Genomic DNA, 21780 nt, shown 5'->3' with positions numbered 1-21780 from the left:
CAGGAAACATCTTTTTCCTCTTCGAAAACCCCAGATAATGCTGAACATCCCTTTAAAGAAATGGATGAGGTGAGTTGTGTGTGCATGTTGTAAAAAAGACAAGGAAAAGAAAACATTGTTGTGATGGCAGGATCACAGACAGATGAGTGGAAAGGTAGCATGCAGGTGAGAAGAGGAAGAAAAGTTGTGGATTGACGACTGCAGATGTATGGCAGCCTGCCGCAAACACTGACAAACGTTTCCCTTCAGGCAATACGGAGAGAACAGACAAGTCAACCAACCAGCCAACCACAGTGCTGCAAAAATCCTGCTGCACTGTATACCTCAGAGCTAGTACTGTACTGTTTAGTGCTAGTTTGCTAAGCAAATGAAGATTGCTCAATATTGTAAAATACTTTATTTTGCTCTCTCACCTTCTCTTTCTGAACAAAGAGTACTTCCTGTGTACACGGAGGAAACTGAGCAACACGTTTAACAGGTTTCCCCTGATAGGATGCCAAATGATCAAACTGTGTACGTTCCAACACATGTGTAAGCACATCAAAGTTCAGGATTAAGAAAAGTTGTCAGGCTAACTGCCTCGGGCTATCACGGAACATCACCCCCTAACTTTCAAGAGATTCGCCACATGAACATGAGGAAATGAAAAAGTTTGTACATTGAATACATCAGCAATATGCAAATTCTTTATGGTTTTACTACTGTCACACTAACTGTACTAGAAATGTAGGCTACTATTGCAACAGTGACTAATAATATGGTATTTTTTAAGGGGAAATACTGCATATACTATTAAAGTCCTTACAAATAAGTATGTATGGTACTGGAATTCACGACTATGTTTAAAAAAAAAAAGGTACTCTATAGTACTTCCAAAATACCATGGTATTACCATGGTAACATGTCCAAAACAACCATGGTGGAATCTAGTACTTTTTAAAAGTATTAAGTATTTTAAAAGAAAGTACTGTGGTAAGACCATAGTATATTAGACATGCACAATGGCAGTGTTCTTGGATGTACCATGGGGTACCCTATAAAAATCATATACCATGTTATGGTATTCCAAGTTACTTCAACGAATCCAATAAACTAGAGTTTTGATATGATTCATGTCCAAAATCAATATCAACAACAAATCTTACAGCAAATACCAGAGTATGGTGGGTATTGTGCAAGGCTACTATGGTAACCTTTCATAAGGCTGAGGGTTAACCACCCTACATTTTTGGTTTAGCCATTTCCTATTCGATAGCATTTCAGTTAGCAAAAATGACTGATAGCATGGAGATGACTCATGATTTTCTTCCCCTACCCCACCTCAACTCAGCCACTTCCCTACTAACCTTGGCTCACATCTACTGGAACGGGCCCAAATCTGCTGTGTGGCGTCGTGTTTTAGCGGGAAAAACCATGAAAATCACAGCATGAGGCAAGGAGTAGCCGCAAGCCAGCAAAACGCTTAGCCGCTAACATCTGGTGGCAGAACTACACTGACTCTTGTGCCCAGTGATTCATACTTGAGTCTCATGCACACTATGAAGAAAACAAGCTGTTTGGTGCCATGCACAACATACCACACGAGTGAAATTACTGCTCTTAGTCTGCTTGATACATTCTGTTTGAAGAGCGCTGCAACCTGGAATTATGAGATTACTCATCATTGCTAGCACATTAATCACTTCTTCACACTGTCACGGAATAGGGATATCAAACGTGCTGGTAGTTTGGTATGAAATCAATGCAAAAAAAAAGGAAAAAAAAAAGAATGTGCAATAAATGCTAAAAAAAAGTAGCAATACAACCTTTAATATTTTATTTGTATTTTAATTTATTTTTTTACCAATATAAATGAATATAAAATTGATATTATATAATTTCTGATTTATAAACAAAATATTTATTAAATAATAAATGTATTTATTGAATGTAAATACATCCTCAAATGTGTTTAAGTTTATATATATCTAAATAAATGTTAAAATTATTAAATAAATATATATTAAAAGTATGAACTAAAAACTATATTTGCTTTTATGGTATAAACGTGCATCAAGAATGAAGAAATTTAACTGGTACTGGTATCTGCTAGTGATTATTTTTTTTTTGAATAATGACAACCCAATCACAAATGTTTTCGCTTTCTCCCCATGACTATTTCATTTATTTCTAGTGATTACAAAGGCATTATGGTACCTCTCTTTCCAACCTTCTCTCTCAAAAGCAAGTTAGAAGTCATGCTGGCTCTTTATCATTCTTGGGCCTGTCTCCACTTGAGTAGCCAAGTCCTGTGTTTTGACTGTGACGATGTTAAAAGCTCCGTCTTGTGTTGCTGATAGGTATGCTTGTTGATGCTATCGCCACCTCAAGTGTAGGGGAACACTGCAGCACTTGTTTTCGTGTGATGAGCCTGCGAGAGCCCCTTTGAATTAGCACTGCAGCTTTACTATTTCTCTCTTTTTTAGTGGGTGTAAAAACAGTGCGTTTCAACCACATGTGGTTGTGACTTGCTAGGCAGGCACAAAAAGTTGCCATGCTTGCGAGTCATGCTTTAGAAAGACGTGTATCTAAACAATTGCCACAAAAGAGAAACGTTGTGAATTTGAATGATGAAAAGGCTGGTTTCATATTAGTGGGCGACCTGGTTTGCATAGGAGTGCTACTGGGTAACAGAGGTTACGTGTGCCAGGATATAAATAGAGACAGCATCATCTGAATGAGAATTACCTTAGGCAACACAGCTACAAAGAGCCTTATTACGATGGTATTTCAAATGAGTGTCTCAGGAGCATAGCCTTGTCAAAGAGATGTCTATGTGTGTCTCCGTAAGCGTTTAACAGGTGAAAAAAAACTTGGGTGAAAAAAGCTTGTTGCTCTGAGCTAGGTACGTTAGCAATGCTGCACATAAGTGGTGCTATCAGAAATCCATTGGCATAAGCACTAGTTTGGCAACTGGAGAACTAGGTATCAAGCTGAATCACTGTGTATGGAATCCTGATGTATGCATAATGTACCCCATAAAGAAATCAATAAAGATAGAATAAGGAGGAATATATATTTATATATATATATATATACACAGTATATACGTATATCTATATATATATATTTAAATACATTTTCAAAGATGAATATATTGCTAAAGTTAAATCAGGCATGTAGTCCTGTGAAAAAAAACAAGATAAATGCATTTGTCTCTTGAATTAGTACATCAAAGTAACAGGGCGTAATGTAAACCTGTGCATGTACAAGCTCAGAATTAAGACCCCTGCTGGGATTGTTGTTCTGCGGTGAGACTAATGACTAAATGTTCACATCAAAGGGCAAAAAAAGAGAGACCGACCAATGTACACTCTCGCATTCAGAGACGCGGCAGAACAGAAAATTGTGCAGTTGAAGTGAGAGAGGCTCTCGTCTTTCCTCTCTCTGTTCCAAAGCCTCTGGTGTTAGTCTCTACTTTCTCATGCCAACACAAATATTGATGTTCCGAGTCCATCTGTCTTGTCTCCCATCAACAAAAGAAAGGGCAGGCAAACTGTTCTAACCAAGGACAATAGGAGACAGAAAAAAACCCCAAAACAAATAAGGGCAGGGAAAACAAAACCTCAAGCAGGACAATAACGAATGCTGGTTTCATGCCTTTAAAAAAATAAAATCAGGTGTTAGCAATCGAGGTATAGCTAGAGTTGACAGGCCTCAGGAATACTAAGGTTTAGAAAAGACAGAAGCATTTTTGTTCCATTTTCTTGGCTGCTTGGGCATTCCATCTATCATAAACAAGGAAAGAAGGAAAACAGACACCAAAGTTGTTACAACCCCTTACATTCCTCAAGCAAAACTCAAGAAACCTACTCAGCAGTTGAAGGTTAAAAAAGCAAAAGGTTAACACAATATACTTTCACTTCAATCTGACCTCAATCTATACCTTACAATTGAAAATGAACCATTTCTCAATATGATAAAAAGGGGCATCTCTCTGAAGAGAAGTTGTCCTTTTATACGAGGAGGACTAACCAGCATGAGCAACCAAAAGACTAGTGTTCAAGTTCAAGATTGACCAAAAACTATCCAAACATTTCCAAAAGGATGCCCCTTCGTATCACAGAAAGTCCTTAATTGGCCAATTAAGACACAAAAGAAAGAAGGAATGATGATAAACATGACTTGACATTATGTTGAAAAAATAATAATAAATACAACCAGGGGCGTGGTAGCGGGGGGAAAAGGGGTACCGAGTACCCAGGGCCCGAGGCAGGGGGGGGGGCCCTTAGAAGTCGCCGAGCTCAAGTCAAAAGTCCGCTCATACCCATACCCCCCAGCCCCCCCCCCCCCCCCCCCCCCCGTTGGAGAAGTCGCCGAGCTCAAGTCAAAAGTTCGTCGCGGGGGGCCCAACAAGATGGTTTGTACCCAGGGCCCAAAATTTGGTCCTACACCCCTGAATACAACACTTGTGGTCATTTTCCCACTCAAGTCACATTTAAATTTCATGATACTAAAATTTCTGTGTAGGTTGTCACCTCTGAAATGGGACACATCCTAAACACTGTACACATCTGAAGGGAAAGAAAAAGAGTTGATGGATAAAAACCACCAAGGTTCCACCCAAGTAGAACAATTGAGTGTGTTATGGGAAAGATAAAAAAGAGGTGAGTTCCCACTTCTTTAAAAGGCAGATTTAATGAGAGGCCCAAAGTGGTCTGAGGCCTCCACTACCTGCAGAGCCCCCATGGCGTGCCGGAATGCCTCAGGTCTCAGAGCACTAACCCTTCTCTCCCTCAGCCCTACCACCCTCACCCTGCCATATATTTATCGTCAGGAACGTGGCGATCTCTACTTAGATAAGACACAGAAATGCAGTTCAGAAAAAAAGACTGAGAAAACGCAATGAAATTTGCAGCAAGAATGAGGGTGAGGGTGAGGCTAAATGCTTTGAACAGGGTAGAGTGAGATTTTACTGGGACGTCATGTCACGTTTATTGAAATGTGAGCTGCGCTAATTGCGCTAGCCACCCTAACGTTACATTGTTCCATTTAGCCTGTTAACAGTTTGTTTTATTCTACATAAGGGAAATCATTTAATTTTATTTAAACTTAAACCTCCATTTTGGAACAGACGCAAGTGTTTATTTTAGCACTTTCATCAATGAAAGACCACACTACAGCCAGTAAAACATTGAAATAAATATCAGTAAATATTGCTAACCTAAATAATATAAGAAAGTCACATATTATTTAAAAACATGTATTTTATATTTCCCGACAAAGATGCGTCATATAGCCTCTATATGGCCTCATAAAATCCCAAGCGTGTGTGAAATGCGCTATACAAATAAACTTGACGCGCCTTACCATAATAACAAGCACACAAACTGTGTTAAAAAGAATTTGATGTGCAAGCAAAAAATTATCAGGCCTATTATATTCGCATTTTTACTGTGGTAAAGTAGAAAAAAAACGCTGTAGGACAAATTAAAAGCGAACCAAATAAAGAAACGTTTATAATCCCCTGCGATAAAGGGTGATTCGCTGATAATCGGGTGACCAGATCACAAAACATAATACAAATACCATAATTTTGTATTATACCATAATACAAAACCGGTTCTCGACAACAGAGAGACAGACACACAGAGATTCCTGCCTTTATTCGAGAGAAGAATATGTTCAGCCCCCTCCCTCCAAATATTTTGTGTTGATTACCGTATATACCCGAATATAAGACGACCCTGAATATAAGACGACCCTCCCATTTTCCAGACTTATTTTGGGGGGAAAATAAATTTTTGTGGAAAAAAATCTGGTTTTCAACAGAAAATAATATTAAGAGCAAATTTCCGAGGCGTTGTTCCAAATGCCTCTCATCACCTGTGCCTCGTGTAGAGGTCCGCTCGTCGGCGGAGACCGGCATATATGCGCTTCCTGATTGGTCATGACTGCGGCTGCCCTGAGTGCGACGGGATGGATTTAACCACCCTGCGGGGTCGTCTGGCCGTTTTCGACGACGATCCGGCTCCCGCTCTCTCTCTCTCTCTCTCCCTCTGCTCGAGCCACGCAGGAAAAAGCGCCGTTCACAGAGGATGCCAGAGCGAACGGAGTCAAGCGAGCTGAGACCCGCCACCCCCGTTCAGATATCGCGTCTTTTGCGCGCTCAAGTTCGTTATTTCAAATGTAGGCGCGGTATGTGCGCTCATAATGGAAGCGACACGCTCGTTTTTTTCCAAGCGCATCCGCGCCGCATCGAGATCCTCGGCGGTCTCGTCAGTCGACGGCGCGGGAGAAAAAGGCTATCAATCGATTCCTCCACTCGAATATAAGACGACCCCCCATTTTTCAGCCTATTTTTAGGACAAAAACCTCGTCTTATATTCGGGTATATACGGTACTACCGAGGTTTCATAGCTCAAAAAACGGTATTCGGAACAGCCCTAGTAGCCAATAACAATCATATCTGTTGAGTGGCCTATCAGTGGTGCAAGTTAGAAAGTTAGTCAGAACACCGCTGAAAACGTACAAGTTTCTGTTCTGTCCAACGCACACCGTACGCTGGCGAATCCTTTTATTATAACCACCAAAGTGTAAACACGATGTCAATAAGAGATTCATTGTATTAGGACCACTTTTTTTATTATAACGGGAGTTTTCACGAGAGTGCAGAAATATCTTTGTTGATGCTTGAAACAACATGCTTTGTTTATGACCCTTTCACAATCTGAAAACAAGTGTAGTTTTTCATGCTGCTAAGTACACTGCAAAGTTTCTGGATTGTCAACCGCATTTAAATGCATGATTGAATCAGAAACTGCGATGATTGACAGTGATAACCACAGTTTTTGCTCTGGTACTGAAATTGGTACCAAGAACTGAAATTTAGGGTAGAGGCATAAAAACTTGTTTAAAGATTGAAAGGGCAAAGATGAAGTGCAAGGAGAAAATGAGGAACAATGAACCTTTATTTCCAGGACTCTTTCTGTCTCTCTCTCTTTCCATCGTACTCTGGGCGCCGCAAAAGTAGTTTTGAAGCCAACTGATTCATCCCTAAGGTCAAATCTTAGCTAGACCAATGACACACCACATTACACTTCAGACAAGGACCATTCTATGTAGCGACTCCTCCAGACCTGACCCTCATCAATACACAACGGTGCCCTGGCCCCAGTGCATGCTGGGAACGCAGTTCATACAATGTCCCGTTTGTGCATCTCACCGTGGGATCGAATCTTGTGGTTTTTCTCAGTGCAACCTTCAGGATCCTTCCATCTCCGCCTGTCTCTACGGTTTCAGATGATGGGAGGATGTCAACAGAGGATCCATTCTCTGCAAAGGCGGTGTCTGACCTGCTAGAAGCCAGACGTGGAGGAATCCGTAGCCCTGGGCACGCCTCTCTGCATTTCACAGCAAGTGACGAAAATAGACAAGCTGATAAAAGAGTTACTGTACTCGTAGCCTTGATCCAATTAATACTGTTGCAGAGGGATTGAAAATAGCTTGGACTGGGCCACTTCAAGCTCCACTGTACTGCACAAAAATGCTTGAGAGTTCCCAAGATGTTATTTCCTGATATTACAGTAATTAATTATGGATAGTAAATGACCCAGTCCCTACCCAAATGTAAATTCTTTTGACAGAGAGGCAGAGAAAACTGGACGTCACGACGCAGATAAGAAGTTAAAAACAACAAAGCAATGCCGGAAAGACAGATAGGGTGGGGGCAATGAAAGAAATAGGGCACTTGTCTAGCACCTCTGTTTGGATACATCTACCACATGCTCCCAATTTGTCACTCGTCTATTTTGCTTGCTTTCTCAAAGAACCCTGTGAAATGACACAGTTTTACCGCAATACCTTGTGTTTCCTGTCTGTCACAGTTTATTTATGCTGCATATACTGCAGAAACATCAGACACCATCTACTTGTAGGGCCTCATGTCGCCCTCATTTCTCTGCTTCACACTTGTGGTTACTAGGGACATTACACACAAGCAAATGCATAGAGACACGTTTTATTTGATCTTTTAAGAGCGACAAGTGCTCTGCGCAGCTGTGAATCTAGTGGGCAGGTCAAAAATAACCTCTCTTCTTGTGGACCGTCTGCTTCACGCTTAGCTCTCTTTTCCTGCGCTGTCTCGTTCTCACTTGCTTTTCTACTCGCCCCCAAATGCCTGTTTCTAATTGCTGCTTTTTTAGTAGAACAATAAAAGGAAGCTTAGCTGGGGGCACCAGGCTGGCACATTTGGGGCTCTGTCAAGCCTTTGGTGGTCCGTTTGTTTGCAGGGCTGATTTCAAATGAAAAATGTAAAAGGGCGGTGAAGAAGGATGAAAAGACTTGATGAATTTCCACACAATGCATGGCCAGTTCTTCAATGGAAAAGGAAGTTCGAGTCTGGAAGTGAAATTATGACAGGTCGGAGACCTTTGAGATGACACTAGGTAAGACCTTCTGTCCTGCAAAAACACCCTTCTCTAAACTGGGTTATTAATGAGTCTCTCAAATCCCCATGCAGACTCGGCAAGTTCCCTGAACAAGGTAGGGAGTCCAGGATGTTGCCAGGAACTCCATGTTGTCTGATTCAGCACTCTTAATGCCAAACCTTGCCTGTTTGTCTTCCTTGTCCTCTGATGGTGCCAAGATGACTCCCAAAATATTTCCCATAAGGCCCTTTGTCTTTTCACAATGGAATTCTCTGCATGCACCTCATAGCTGCAACGCTTACTCAGCAAAGAGTTCAAGAAAAGACACATGCTTGCTGCCACTATCATGTTCAAGAAACAAGATAACAGAGTCTAAGATAAAGAACTCTGACCTGAGACAAGTCTTCTTAAACAATGTACATGTTTTGTGTAATCATTTTCACACAAAAATAAAAAAAACCTACAGCCACCACCAGGTGTTAATTATGTTAGCAAAATTTAACACTACATCCAGATTGTGTGTTAAAAACATGAGGGTATGTCTCGTCATTTTATAATCATCTAGAAATGATAGCAGAGGACAGCAACACATGTCCTCTGGGCTTTTTTCTTCCTGTGTACCTGTTCACCGAAGACAATGCATTACTTATTTTTGACAGGTGGACAAGCCAGTCAAATTCAAATGCCACAATTGTTACAAAAAAAATAAAAATTATGACGTCCTACCATCTACATCTCGCAATAACTGACTACATCTGCAAAACAGCTTTGTCCACGGCAAAATATCCTATTCTCAACTAGTATTTCTGTCTCATGTTTCATTTCAAATGTCTGAGAATCATTGATCAAAAAAATTGTATCTTGTTTAAAGTATATTTAGAATTTTTTGACTAGCAAAACAAAGCAAAAATAAGTAAAATAAGACTCGTTAAAAACCTTCAACACCACTTCACAACCCAGACTACAATTCAAAATCAATCATTTAATGCCTAACTCGACAATTCTAAATATGAATTTCTATGGAAAATAAACTCTAATGTCTGTTAGACAGACATTATGGATGGTCTTGTTCTGGGAACTTCTGATTTATCCTTCCGTTGAGAGGTTTCCCCTGCATATTATTCTTAGAAACTTGATTAATTCCATGAGAAGACCCTACGTCAAGGTCATTCTGAGATGTTTTTGTGAGCCTTTTCTAAAGATATGCAAACAAACAAGCATTTATTGGCTGAAGATCTGAAGCCCTCAGAAACTCACAAAGGTCTATGCATATTATTCTAGAAGCCAGAAAAAAAACTAAAATGAAAGAAAGAAAACGGCCTAATTTATGATGTCAAGAAAGTTAAGGACCCCAAACAAGACTAGCATGTGATCTTTCAGCTGCCTTGTAAGTTTTCACAGAGATAATAAACATGTCAGCTGAAGTCACAAGTTTCTAGCACATCATCCATGTGACATGGACCTTTTGGTAAACTGTGTTAGCAAAGAAATTCATTAGAATTTTACTCAAGATGCTACATAAATTAATAAAAGTTAGAATACCACAAAGACTAAGACGGAATAATTCTGAGAAGCATTTTCACACATTTGGTCTGAAAAACATGAATCATGTAATCAAGGGTGATATGTGGAAGTGCAACAAACGCCACTTCCTCTGGCTACATTTGCCTTTAACCTGGTAGAAAGGACCTCAATGATTGTGACAGTGAACTTATAAAATGAATTAATTTAACTAAAATTCATTGGAAAGCATTGCAATGATTAATCAGTGATTTATCTGAGTGGAAGCTTAACATTTAGCACACATATTCTGACTCACTAAGCAGTGATGCATGCAACAGCACAAGTTTCAGTCCTGCTTGTGACATCTGATCCTTTTGCCCCTTCTCCACATCATTTCCTGTCCTCTCATTACTGTACTTTAAGTCAGTTGGTTCTTACAAACGCATATCAGGATTTAGGACTGCCTAAAATAAGTCGTGATCTCACCATTGAAGAAGCTCTTAACTTTCAGGTATCCAACACTGAGTCGAAGCACTGACAGTTTGTCCAGCCGTGCACGGATGTCTTCTGAGAAGGGTAGAAGGTTGGTCAGCTTGTCCAATTCGCCGTTCAGCCGGTCTCTGTGCCGCTTGGAGGGGTTGGATTTGATACCATCAGGTGGTGGTGGTTTGGGTCTGGAGGAAAAGGAAATCATTTGGGTTAAACTGCTTGTTATGGACTGTGATGCTTCTTTTGACAGCCATTATTCTTGTTGCATCTAGTTGTTTACATATCTTAAGGAATGCAGGTGACCTTATTGTTTGGACAATGTCCAAAAGAAAGAATTCAGGAAGATGAAAGCCTACACAGAAAGAGTGTCTGTGTATAATACACAAAGGATAAAAACAATTCACAACTGGCTTGTCATATGTTTTGGTACAAAGCAACCTATAAATATGTATTGGGATTCAGGCAGTCTCAGGAGCTTTGAGACAGTGTGATATGTGAACATTTCCTAGATATTCAACCTCAGTATTTTGATACCAAGTTGATACTAAACTAAAACAAAGACGGCAGTCTTTTTGCATTATTTCGGTAGCTGAACAATGGCTTAGTCACATTGGCTCCTTTTGAATGCTGGCTTGTAACATGCAAAATGTTTAGCAACAATTTTTATTTTTTATTTGTTTTGCTGTCCATGTAACCATCAGGCTTTGTAGATTTAACATTTTAAATGTCAAATCAGAAATGTAAAAAAAACAGTTTTACTGATTCCGTACTATATCAACAGTATAGCCTCTATTATGAAACCCATTATCTAAGCTTGAGGACTCTTACTGGAATCATGGCCATCAAAACTATGTCTGTAACTCAAACTCATACAGCCTTTTCATTGCCTGCCAGGCCAGAAGACTAAGAGCGGTAACTCTAGCCATCCGAGCCGGACCCTAATTATGTTTTCCCAGAAAGAAAGTAAAACTAGCCTCTGAAAAAAGAGCCTGTGGGGACAAAAGAGCGCGTTCAGCCCCTTCCTTCCCCTTCAGCCCTGTGCTCCAGCTCTCTAGAATGACATGGAAGGGCTCGTCATTGTTGGCGCCGCATTGATTCACCTACTATTTCATTTCTCAGGAGATTCTGTTCTTTAGAATGGACTTTATCGGTGATCTCTGAGCTAGATGCGTCACTAAGTTTACAGTCAAAATTTACTCAAATGTCTTCAAAATTAAACTTCGACCTTCAGTCTTATCTAAAACTATTTATCCATTTTTGGATCGCCAAATGGATGTTTTTCAGGTCCCGTTGGCCCCTGACTGAACAACCCATCACTTGTCTAATCATGCAGCATTCATGCTAATGTCAATTCAGGGGTTGTATACCCGACACCGTTTTCAACAAAAAAAGAAAACTTTTTATGTGTTTTGGCCGTTCATTTACACAACTACGTTTTGGGGGCCTAAAAATGAAACTTTTGAAAACGTGTTTCAAAGTGCAAGTGTTTGAAAACGATACCATTATCATCTCCCTGTAAAGGAATGCGTATGTGTGTGCGCAGTCTTTCTTTACAAAGTGACATCGCCAACTACTGGCCTGGCAGCAGAATACATCGTTTTAGTCGTTTTCGCAGATCCGTGTGAATGGGGATCATTTTCATAAAGTTGTTATCTGTAAAAAGAAAAAGTGTTACCATTTTAAGTACATCATTGTCGTGTAAACGTACCCTCAGTTTGCCTGGATTATTATTCCCTTGTAAATGCATTTGTCACCTCTTTGCCGCATTACAAAGTGTTTAAATGCATCAATATAATTATTGATGTAATTATTTAATTGAAATGTTTCCTATTAAATGATTACATCAATTGGAAGAATTTAATTGGAATCTCAATATGCCTGTCAACAGTTCTATATGGAGTTACATATGATATCTATATAATTTACACATATAATTGCAAATTAAAAGTCCACGTAAAAAGCTATTACATTTTTTTAAATAATAAAAACATAATAAAGAAAAAATAAACGGTAGATTATTTTTTATGCACATTGATATGTACAGTGGTGTGAATAAGTTATTACCCCCATGCTAAAGTTGCCTAAAAAGAGGAATAAAAAATCATCTTTTGGAAATTGATCTTAATGCCTTAATTAGAAAAATGAGGAAAAATCCAACCTTTAAGGACACCAATTTTCTTTGTGTATGAATAATGTATCAAAAAATAAATAAATGTTCGTCCTTAAAATACAGGGTGCATCAGTCAGGCCCCCCCTATGTGAAATTCCCATAGAGTCAGGCAGATTTTTATTTTTAAAGGCCAGTTATTTCGTGGATCCAGGATAATATGCATCCTGATAAAGTTCCCTTGGCCTTTGGAATTAAAATATCCCACATCATCACATTCCCTTCACCATACCTAGAGATTGGCATGGTGTTATTTCAGTTAGCCTAATATCTGGTTTGATTTGCATTGAAAGATGATCTTATGGAAAGTAACCCATGCCAATCTCTAGGTATGGTGAAGGGAATGTGATTATGTGGGTCTATTTTAATTCCAAAGGCCAAGGGAACTTAATCAGGATGCATATTATCCTGGATCCATGAAATAACTGGCCTTTAAAAATAAAAATCTGCCTGACTCTATGGGAATTTAACATAGGGGGGGGGGCCTGACTTATGCACCCTGTATTTTAAGGAAGAACATTTATTTATGATACATTATTCATACACAAAGAAAATTGGTGTCCTTAAAGGTTGGATTTTTCCTCATTTTTCTAATTAAGGCATTAAGATCAATTTCCAAAAGATGATTTTTTATTCCTCTTTTTAGGCAACTTTAGCATGGGGGTAATAACTTATTCACACCACTGTATGTACGTGACAACTGGACACTAAATAAACAAATAATAATAACAATTTTTTTTGTCTTAAAAAGTCTATATAAAAGTTAATAAATGAGTAATAAATAAATAAAACATATAGCCTAATAATAAGGCCAGTGAAAAAATCTCCAGACCAAGTAAATATATTCGAGTCCTGCTTTAAACAACTGAACAAAATTAGACAATAAAGCAAGGTCATAGTGGATCAAAGCCCGGCATCACAACAAAGTCTCTTTTGCATAGCTAAACTACCAGTAGCAACAGACCAAAATGGCAAAATGGTAAAATGGACTGTATTTACAGTATATAGCGCTTTCACAGACCTAATGGCCACCAAAGCGCTTTACAATTTGCCTCACATTCACCCACTCACTCATACACCGACGGCGGTGTCAGCCATACAAGGCGCCATCCAGCTCGTCGGGAGCAGCTGACGTTAGGTGTCTTGCTCATGGACACCTCAACACTTGGTCAGGTGGAACCGGGGATTGAACCACCAACCTTCCGGTTTGTAGACAACCTACATGAACCACTGAGCCACTGCCGCAATAACGTTGTATTAGTCTATTGTCCATGATTGTTTGTTCCGAAACTCCCTTCGCGGGAAATAGAGCTTCAACACTCCTCATGAATTACATTTCTGATCCAGTAACTGGAGTTCTGATCATCTGGACCTTCCAACATTTACTGTGGTTGCTGAGGAATTATTTTTATATCGAAGACATCACTCAAGAGGGAACATCTGAAATCTTTCATTCGTCCTTCTATCCTCTCGTGTACAAGTGTTTCAGGCCAATCACATGAGGTATGACATCATGACTGTTTTCCTCTAGCAGGTCCTAACATGCAACAGAGTTTCTCATGCTGCCTGCAATACACGGAGTACCATCTGAAGACTCGTCTCTTTGTGCTTGTTTTCTTTTCATGCACATCTCTCAGTGTATTTCGCTCTCCCATTGCTTCTCTATACAACTGATTCTTTATTTTCCCCCTCTTTCCTTTGAAACTTGGCGCTCGTCCTGAAAACTCAAACACTGGAAAGACAGTTTCATAAAGTTTGCAGTCATTGTTGCACAGCAGCTTTTTTCCGTCTCCATGTTCTGCATTCACTCGAAGGGTTTACTGAGGACACCGTGAAGGAACAATCTGAAGGCATTCGGCAATCTATCTTGAGAACATTTTTACAACAGATCCCATAGTACATTCCTGCAAATCTCTGTCTTCTTTTTTTTCCACGTCCTTGTTACTAGTCAGTTGTGTGTAGATATACTAGTCAAAAGTTTGGACTAACTTCTAGTTTTTTTTCATGACTATTAATGTATTTTTCACATAATAGTAAATATCACAAATTTAGCATGGGAATTATGTAGAAACCAAATACATTAAAAAATGATCTCAAACAACTGAATAAAACACTAATAAAATAATAATAAATTACATATATAGATCATGCTTTGCAGATCATAAAAACAAATTCAGTCAAGTGTGTCCAAACTTTTCATGGTAGTGTTTTTAACGGATGAAAAAGATTTGAGATCTGCAAGAAAAGGGCGAATTCAGCCAACAGCGGTTGTTTTCCACCCGATAACCTCAGCTGAAGCTCAACCACATCTGGTTTGGATCAAAAACTCAAGTTGCAGGAAAAAAAAAATATATAACTTAATAAAACAATAAAATGCATATCTATTTACATCAAGTTCAAGTTCATTTATTAATACACTAAATTTAAAATCAGCCACAAGACTGACCAAAGTGCAGTACAAAAAGCCACAGTAAATGGATGGATGTGCCTTTTTGGGCTTCAAAAAACGAAAACAAAAAAAACCATTCACTCCCATTATTAAGCTTGGAAGAGTCAGGATATTTTTTAATACAACTCTGTGGCGAGCAGGACGAGGCCGAGTGACGTGAGAGCGGCGCGAGGCCGGTGGCGTGAGTGGTAATGAGCGACACCTGTGAGACGCACCGGTCTCGCATCTCTCATGGAGGAGCGGAAGCATAAAGGAGGAGCGACGAAGAGTGAAGATCGAGAGAGGAACAGGGTTGATTTTATGTTGTGTTTTGTTTCTGTGGCCAGCAGTCGTCCGTGAGGGGCTGCTGGCTTTACTTTCATTTTGTATTTGTTTATTTTATTATTAAAGTGTTGAATGTTCACCGGTTCCCGCCTCCTTCTTCCCATAACATCTGAACCCCGTTACATTGGTGCCGAAACCCGGGAGGAAGGAGGGACACGCTGTCGGAGAGCCCTCGCTGCTGAGGGGGATCGCGGTGCTGAGGAGATCAGGTAGCACGAGGGAGCGATGGCCGCCGATTGTTGCCCGAGGCGATGGTGCTGGAGCAATGTAACAGCAGGTGGGACGGGGACCTCGCTGCCGTGCTCCTGGGTCGAGGAGGGGTGCCTGCCGTCCGAGAGGGAGCGGAGGAGTCGCTCCCGTTCGCCGTGGGCCGGAGCCTGTTGCCGTCGGCCATGATGGGGGCGGAGCAGGGAACGGAGGACTCGCTGCCGGCTGCCCTCGACCGGAGGAGCCATCACCGTCCGCCAGGAGGCGGAGGAGCGACGAGCCGTCCCCCAACGGATGTCCAGTACCATCGCATGGCACCGTGAGTGAGTCTCTCAGCTGGCTGAGGACCGAGCGGCAGTGTGTCCGGGAACCGGACCATGATTTTTTTTTTTTTTTTCTCCTCTCTCCCCTCTCTCGTATCTGTCGCTCCTCATGCTTCCGTCTCCTGTTCTCTCGCCTCGTCTATCCATACCCCCAGGTGCCGCGGCCACCGTGATCGGTTCCCCCAGAGGGGGGAGGGAGTAAAGCGCAGTCTCATGGGTACCCCCCGGCCCGCGAGGGGCGATGGGGGTATGTGGCGAGCAGGACGAGGCCGAGTGACGTGAGGGCGGCGCGAGGCCGGTGGCGTGAGTGGTAATGAGCGACACCTGTGAGACGCACCGGTCTCGCATCTCTCACGGAGGAGCGGAAGCATAAAGGAGGAGCGACGAAGAGTGAAGATCGAGAGAGGAACAGGGTTGATTTTATGTTGTGTTTTGTTTCTGTGGCCAGCAGTCGTCCGTGAGGGGCTGCTGGCTTTACTTTCATTTTGTATTTGTTTATTTTATTATTAAAGTGTTGAATGTTCACCGTTTCCCGCCTCCTTCTTCCCATAACATCTGAACCCCGTTACAAACTCCAATCCAGTTTGGCTGAAAGAAGACAGTCATATACACCTAGGATGGCTTGAGGGGGGTGTAAATTATGGGATCATTTTTATTTTTGGGTGAACAAACCCTTTAATGGACAGAGTACAGAGTACAGAGTACTGAACAGGAATCCACAATAATAATAAACAAACTATAATGACATAAAAACACACCTGCTAAAAACCAATGGAGAAAATATAAGTTTTAAAAAGTAAATAGAGTAAATGCTGATCTAATCTCTAAAGAAAGGTTATTCCATAACATTGGCACTACCACAAAGAAACTCTACTCCCTCTGCATTTCAGTCTCGAGTGAGGGACTATAAGAAGTCTCTGATCGCTCGATCCTCTAGGAGGGATATAAGGAAGCAGCAGATTATCTAAATAGTGGATTTTAAAATCAATTCTAAATTGGATAGGAAGCTGTGGATGAATAATACCAATAATATTCAACATTAATTTTGATCTGCCTGCATTGACACCATTATATGAGAACTGAACTGAGCTGGATGATGACATCACTGTTTTCTCCAGAGCGGCTATATATATATAAATTAACTAAATTAATAACTTTTTTACAACAAAAATTAACCATCACTGAACTTACTCAAGCTGGACTATGATGCTATTTTCTTCTAGATCTGCTGTACAGCACAAACAAACGTTGTTGCATTATTTTCGTGTTATCACTGTAAAGCTGCTTTGAAACAATCTGTATTGTAAAAAGCGCAATATAAATAAAGGTGACTTGACTTGATGAAGAGCCTTTTACTGGTTTTCTGTGGAAATCTGACAGCTGCATTCTGGACCAGTTGGAGGTGACCAATTTGTGACTTAGAATTACCGCAATATGAAGAGTTGCAGTCGTCTAAAAGAGAAGTAATACATGCATGGACAGCCATCTCTCAAGTTTTATCAGTGTTTAAATATTGACAGTAGACAGAGTTGAGAGAGAAAGTAGATCCGAGAAGGATGAAACCATCACGTTAAACATGACTTCTATGTTGATAAATTAAACTCAATTGAACATTAATTATTGTACATATCTGATATAGCATTGTATTAGCACCCCCACCCCCACCCCACACACACACACACACACACTTTTAAAAACAAAGTTACACCACTGATTTCTAAGGCAGCTGTCTAACTCTGAGATGGCAAATGGGAACATGGTTTGAGTAACATGAGCAACACATTATTAGCTGTTTGATAATGTAAACAAGCAAAAGGCTTATCATATCAATTACTATTATGTGTCCAATGTAGAGAGCAATACTGTACATAACAACGCATTACCATTCTGATACATCGACTTGTAGACGAGCCTGTACAATTCACTCTTCCTCTTATTCTTCTGAATTAGTTTCTGGTTCAAATACATATGGCTGAATTAAATCAATATTTCCTTGCCATCGTGTAGCTTTTACCACAGTAAAGTTGAGCGAGTGGATCAGGTATTTTGAGCCAGTGTAAGTGAGTGGAGGCGGGGCTCATTTGGATATTCATATACTAAATGAAGCAAGGGTGTAGAGTAACATTCAAGCTATTTTAAGGCATGAAGACATTATTTTCAACAGGAAAAAATGTTTTAAATGTGTCATTTTGGTGATCAAAGATGGGTTTTAAGGAATAAAATGATAAACTACAGGGGGACTTGAACACTCTCAAAAGAGCAGATTCTGTTCTATAAAAAATTTCAGATATACAATTACAGCTAAGAAAAGATTTGAACATTTTCATGTCTATATCATCTAGCCCTAAGGTCAATAGGTACAAATTCAAGTTCTGTCACAAACTTTATCTGACCAAATGGAGATGCATCAGCATCGAGTGTCTGTCTTCCTCATTCCTTCCCCGAGACAGGACTTGTGGGTATTTGAAGTGACGGACAGGGTGAAACTCTAGTCTGTGAGGGAGGGACTTTCTGCACTGGTGCTGACCCAAATTTCTTTCAGTCCACATCAAAACTCAGTATCAATGTACCCATCTCATCTCAGTGCACAACACAGTAAACATGCCTTTTCTAAGGCACTTTGTCAGGGTGCAAACTGCCTTACATCACGACTGGAGGCGGGACCATCATGTGAGCAATTAACAAACCAGCTGATCTTCATTTACAGAATTCTATTTTTAAATGATGAGCTAGTTTGTGAACAATCCATATTGACGGCCCTAATGACTCCAGAGTTTAGGCCCATTTTTTAAACGGGTTGTGCTCAAGCCAATAAATTCAACAATATTTGGGCAAATAAAACACCATAAATGGGATAACTAAAAAAGAAGATATTTTGAAGAATGTTTGTCCATACAATGAAAGTCAGTGGGGTGTAATGTTGTTTTGGACCCCATTTACTTTCATTGTGTGGAAAAAAAGGCGAAACATTCTTAAAATGCCAATAAAGAACCATTTATTTTTAAGAGCATAGATTCAGGATGGTCCATCTGCTTATTAACTCAAACATCAGGTCAAATCACCTTCCATTTTGAACTTGAAGGAACTTCTAATTTGTTAGATGCCAGTACTTTGCTGCATTACTTTACAATTTCATTGCCATGCTGACTTTCTTAATGCGCCGCGAGAAGCTGAAAGAAGTAGGGTGAGGTTAGCCAGTTCATTACTTGCTCTTAAGATTTTGGGGCCTGACATTTTTTTTTCTATTAAGAAATCAATTTTATTCAGCCAGGCTGCATAACGTTTCTGAACAATTTCTATGTCAACTTGCCGTGAGATGCTGAAAACTTCCAGCTGAAGATCCAACTGCAAGTTTTCAGCAGAAGGGTGAGGTTAGCCGGTTCATTACTTGCGCCTATGTTTTTGTTTTCGCATAGATTAGAAGTGAGGAAATCTTGACAAGGTTCTTTAGGGAGAGAGAAAGAGAGAGCGAGGTTCTACTGTCCTACAGCATTCCAACTTCCAGCAACGGCGGTGTGAAGCTAGGAGTCTGGTTACACCCCCTCTCAATACCTTCTTTGTGTCAGATGCAGTCTTTGGTCGCTCCACCGCCTCGCCACCCTACTGGCTTGTTTTAACGTCCATCAGCAAGCTAAAACACACACTGCAGTTCCAGCTCCAGTAAGCAGCTATTCTGAAGAGTGGACATGCCATGCAAAGGTCGTCCATCCCCTGCGCCAAAGATGGGCGTAATAAACACATAACCCTGTGGGTGGGCTTGATGGTGCTGTCAACTGGTATGGGGCTCTGCGCCACTGCCTTCTAATGCGTGTGTTTGCGGGCCAAATACATTTGGTGCACATCAACAAGCATACATTCTCACACAAATCCCTCCTTTCCATCAACTTAAGTGATATAAATCAGTAAGATGCATTTAAACTAATAACAAAACAGCTGAGAAAAACAGTCACACCTTACATTAGTGTTCATGTAACAGAATAGCTTTAGTATACTGTAAAAATGTTTTTACTTAAAGTGCCTCTCTGACCTGATCTGACACTTACTTTTATTAGTGTGACCAACACACAGCATTTTTTTGTGTGAATTTTGTGTAAACATTGCGTAAAATAAGGGTTCGTTTTGACTTAAGCTATTTTGCGTACATCTCTGTGGTCAATAAATTGAGTATGTATGGTGACATTGGCCAATTTGAATTGTTTAGAGCAATATCGAAATGTTTTAAACATATTTCTACATGTTCGAAAACAGATATTCAGAACTATTTTTTAACGGTTTTATTTTGTTAAAATTTGACATAATAATAATATTTTTATTATTATAATAAAACAACATGCATTATAGAGAACTATAGATATTTTAATAAAAAAGGCAAAAATATTACAAGTTATTGTGATATTAATGAAAACACAAATGTACAAAATGTGCAACAACTGCTTATTTGTACCCTGATATTGATGAACGAATTAAGTTACAACGTTTTTTTTTTTTTTTAAGCTCAAAACCATTTATCGATCTACTTTTAAATGCATTTTAACATTATATCAGCCAGTGGCCACCTTTCCGTCTAAATTAGTCATAAAAAAAACATTGGTTACAACTAATATTTAATAACATGCTTGACTTGACTAGTTAGTAATAAGACTTAGTAATAAGACTGGTAATAAACTGCATAATAAATTGAAAAAATTAAGTTATGTGAACTTGACAATTCCACCATTTTTTTCAATTACGTATGAAGTTTATTTACTTAATTTTGAGGCAACGGGTTTCCTCACTTTAAGTTAAAGGGATAACTTAGTGGCGTAAATCGATGCGTACGCCCGTCTGCCGGAAACAAATTATTTTAGTCGATAAAGTTTTAAATATGGATATTTTTCTTACACAAACGCATCGCTTTACTTCAGAAGGCCTTTATTAACCCCCGCAGATTTGTGTCGAGCACTTTAACCATGAATAGATGCGCTTTAATGTACTCCCAAAGTCAAACAGCCATTCACTTACATTATAAAGCTTGGAAGAGCCAGGACATTTTTTAATATAACTCCGATTGTATTGGTCTGAAAGAAGAATGTCGTATACACCTAGGATGGCTTCAGGGTGAGTAAATCATGGGCTAATTTTCATTTTTGGGTGAACTATCCATTTCAACTGATCACTTTTTTAAAGTGTACTTAATATGATTTTTTTTTTTGTGGATATTCTTGTAAACACATTTTGTTAGCAACACTGGTAATGTAATCCATTATATTTGCATGTAATATGTGTAACATGAACACTGTAAGGTAAAGTCAGAAAGCTCTAGATAAAGAAAAGGAAAGTTATTGTCAAAGAAGTGATGCAAATAGCCTTATACCCTGCAACAGAGCACAGAACTAAATCAGATGCATTAAGCATATTCCTGATCCCATGAAGTCATTGTCGAAGACAATTTCATTTTTGTCAGATCAGACTATCTGCAAAATCATGAAATTAAAGCATCTGCAAGCTCCTTCAACAGCTCAAAGGCGTGCTTTGGATTTCCAGCCAGTTCTACCACAGTTGCGTAAGAGTTTGCGTGACTTAAAAATATGTTAATTTGAGGAGGGGGAGCGACGAAGAAAAAGCAAAAAGGAAAAGAAAAAAATCTGTGTTCTCATGATGTGAAAAAAGACTATATCAGATTACAATAACATACTCCCCCCGGCTCACCCCTCCCTCGTGTAAGCATCGCGTGAGAGCGCCGCCAACTCTCAACTTGATTATGATTAATACAAGAGTAGCCTACTATTTCCATGCCAGACCCAGAACTATACACACCAAGCCCGAATCTTAAGGTGTCCCGACCCATACAGAACTGGGTCAAATTCAGACTCGCTTTTGTTTGCGATGCAATAGACGCTAAGTTTTCATCATAACAACAACTTCGTATAC

General features: G+C 39.8%; 1 protein-coding gene across 1 annotated transcript in view; it reads right to left on the bottom strand.

Moving 5' to 3' along the window:
* Positions 1 to 21780, bottom strand: part of ahr2 (aryl hydrocarbon receptor 2) — a 64393-nt gene that overhangs the window by 41674 nt on the left and 939 nt on the right. Inside the window, exon 2 of the mRNA XM_056265874.1 lies at positions 10398 to 10585. Within this exon, the coding sequence (XP_056121849.1) occupies positions 10398 to 10585 (188 nt within the window). The remainder of the gene's footprint in view (positions 1 to 10397; positions 10586 to 21780) is intronic.

Source organism: Rhinichthys klamathensis, unplaced genomic scaffold, assembly GCF_029890125.1.
Source record: "Rhinichthys klamathensis goyatoka isolate OS25496 unplaced genomic scaffold, OSU_Roscu_1.1 h1tg000241l_1, whole genome shotgun sequence".
NCBI lineage: Eukaryota > Metazoa > Chordata > Actinopteri > Cypriniformes > Leuciscidae > Rhinichthys > Rhinichthys klamathensis.
This window is presented reverse-complemented; position numbering and strand designations above follow the sequence as displayed.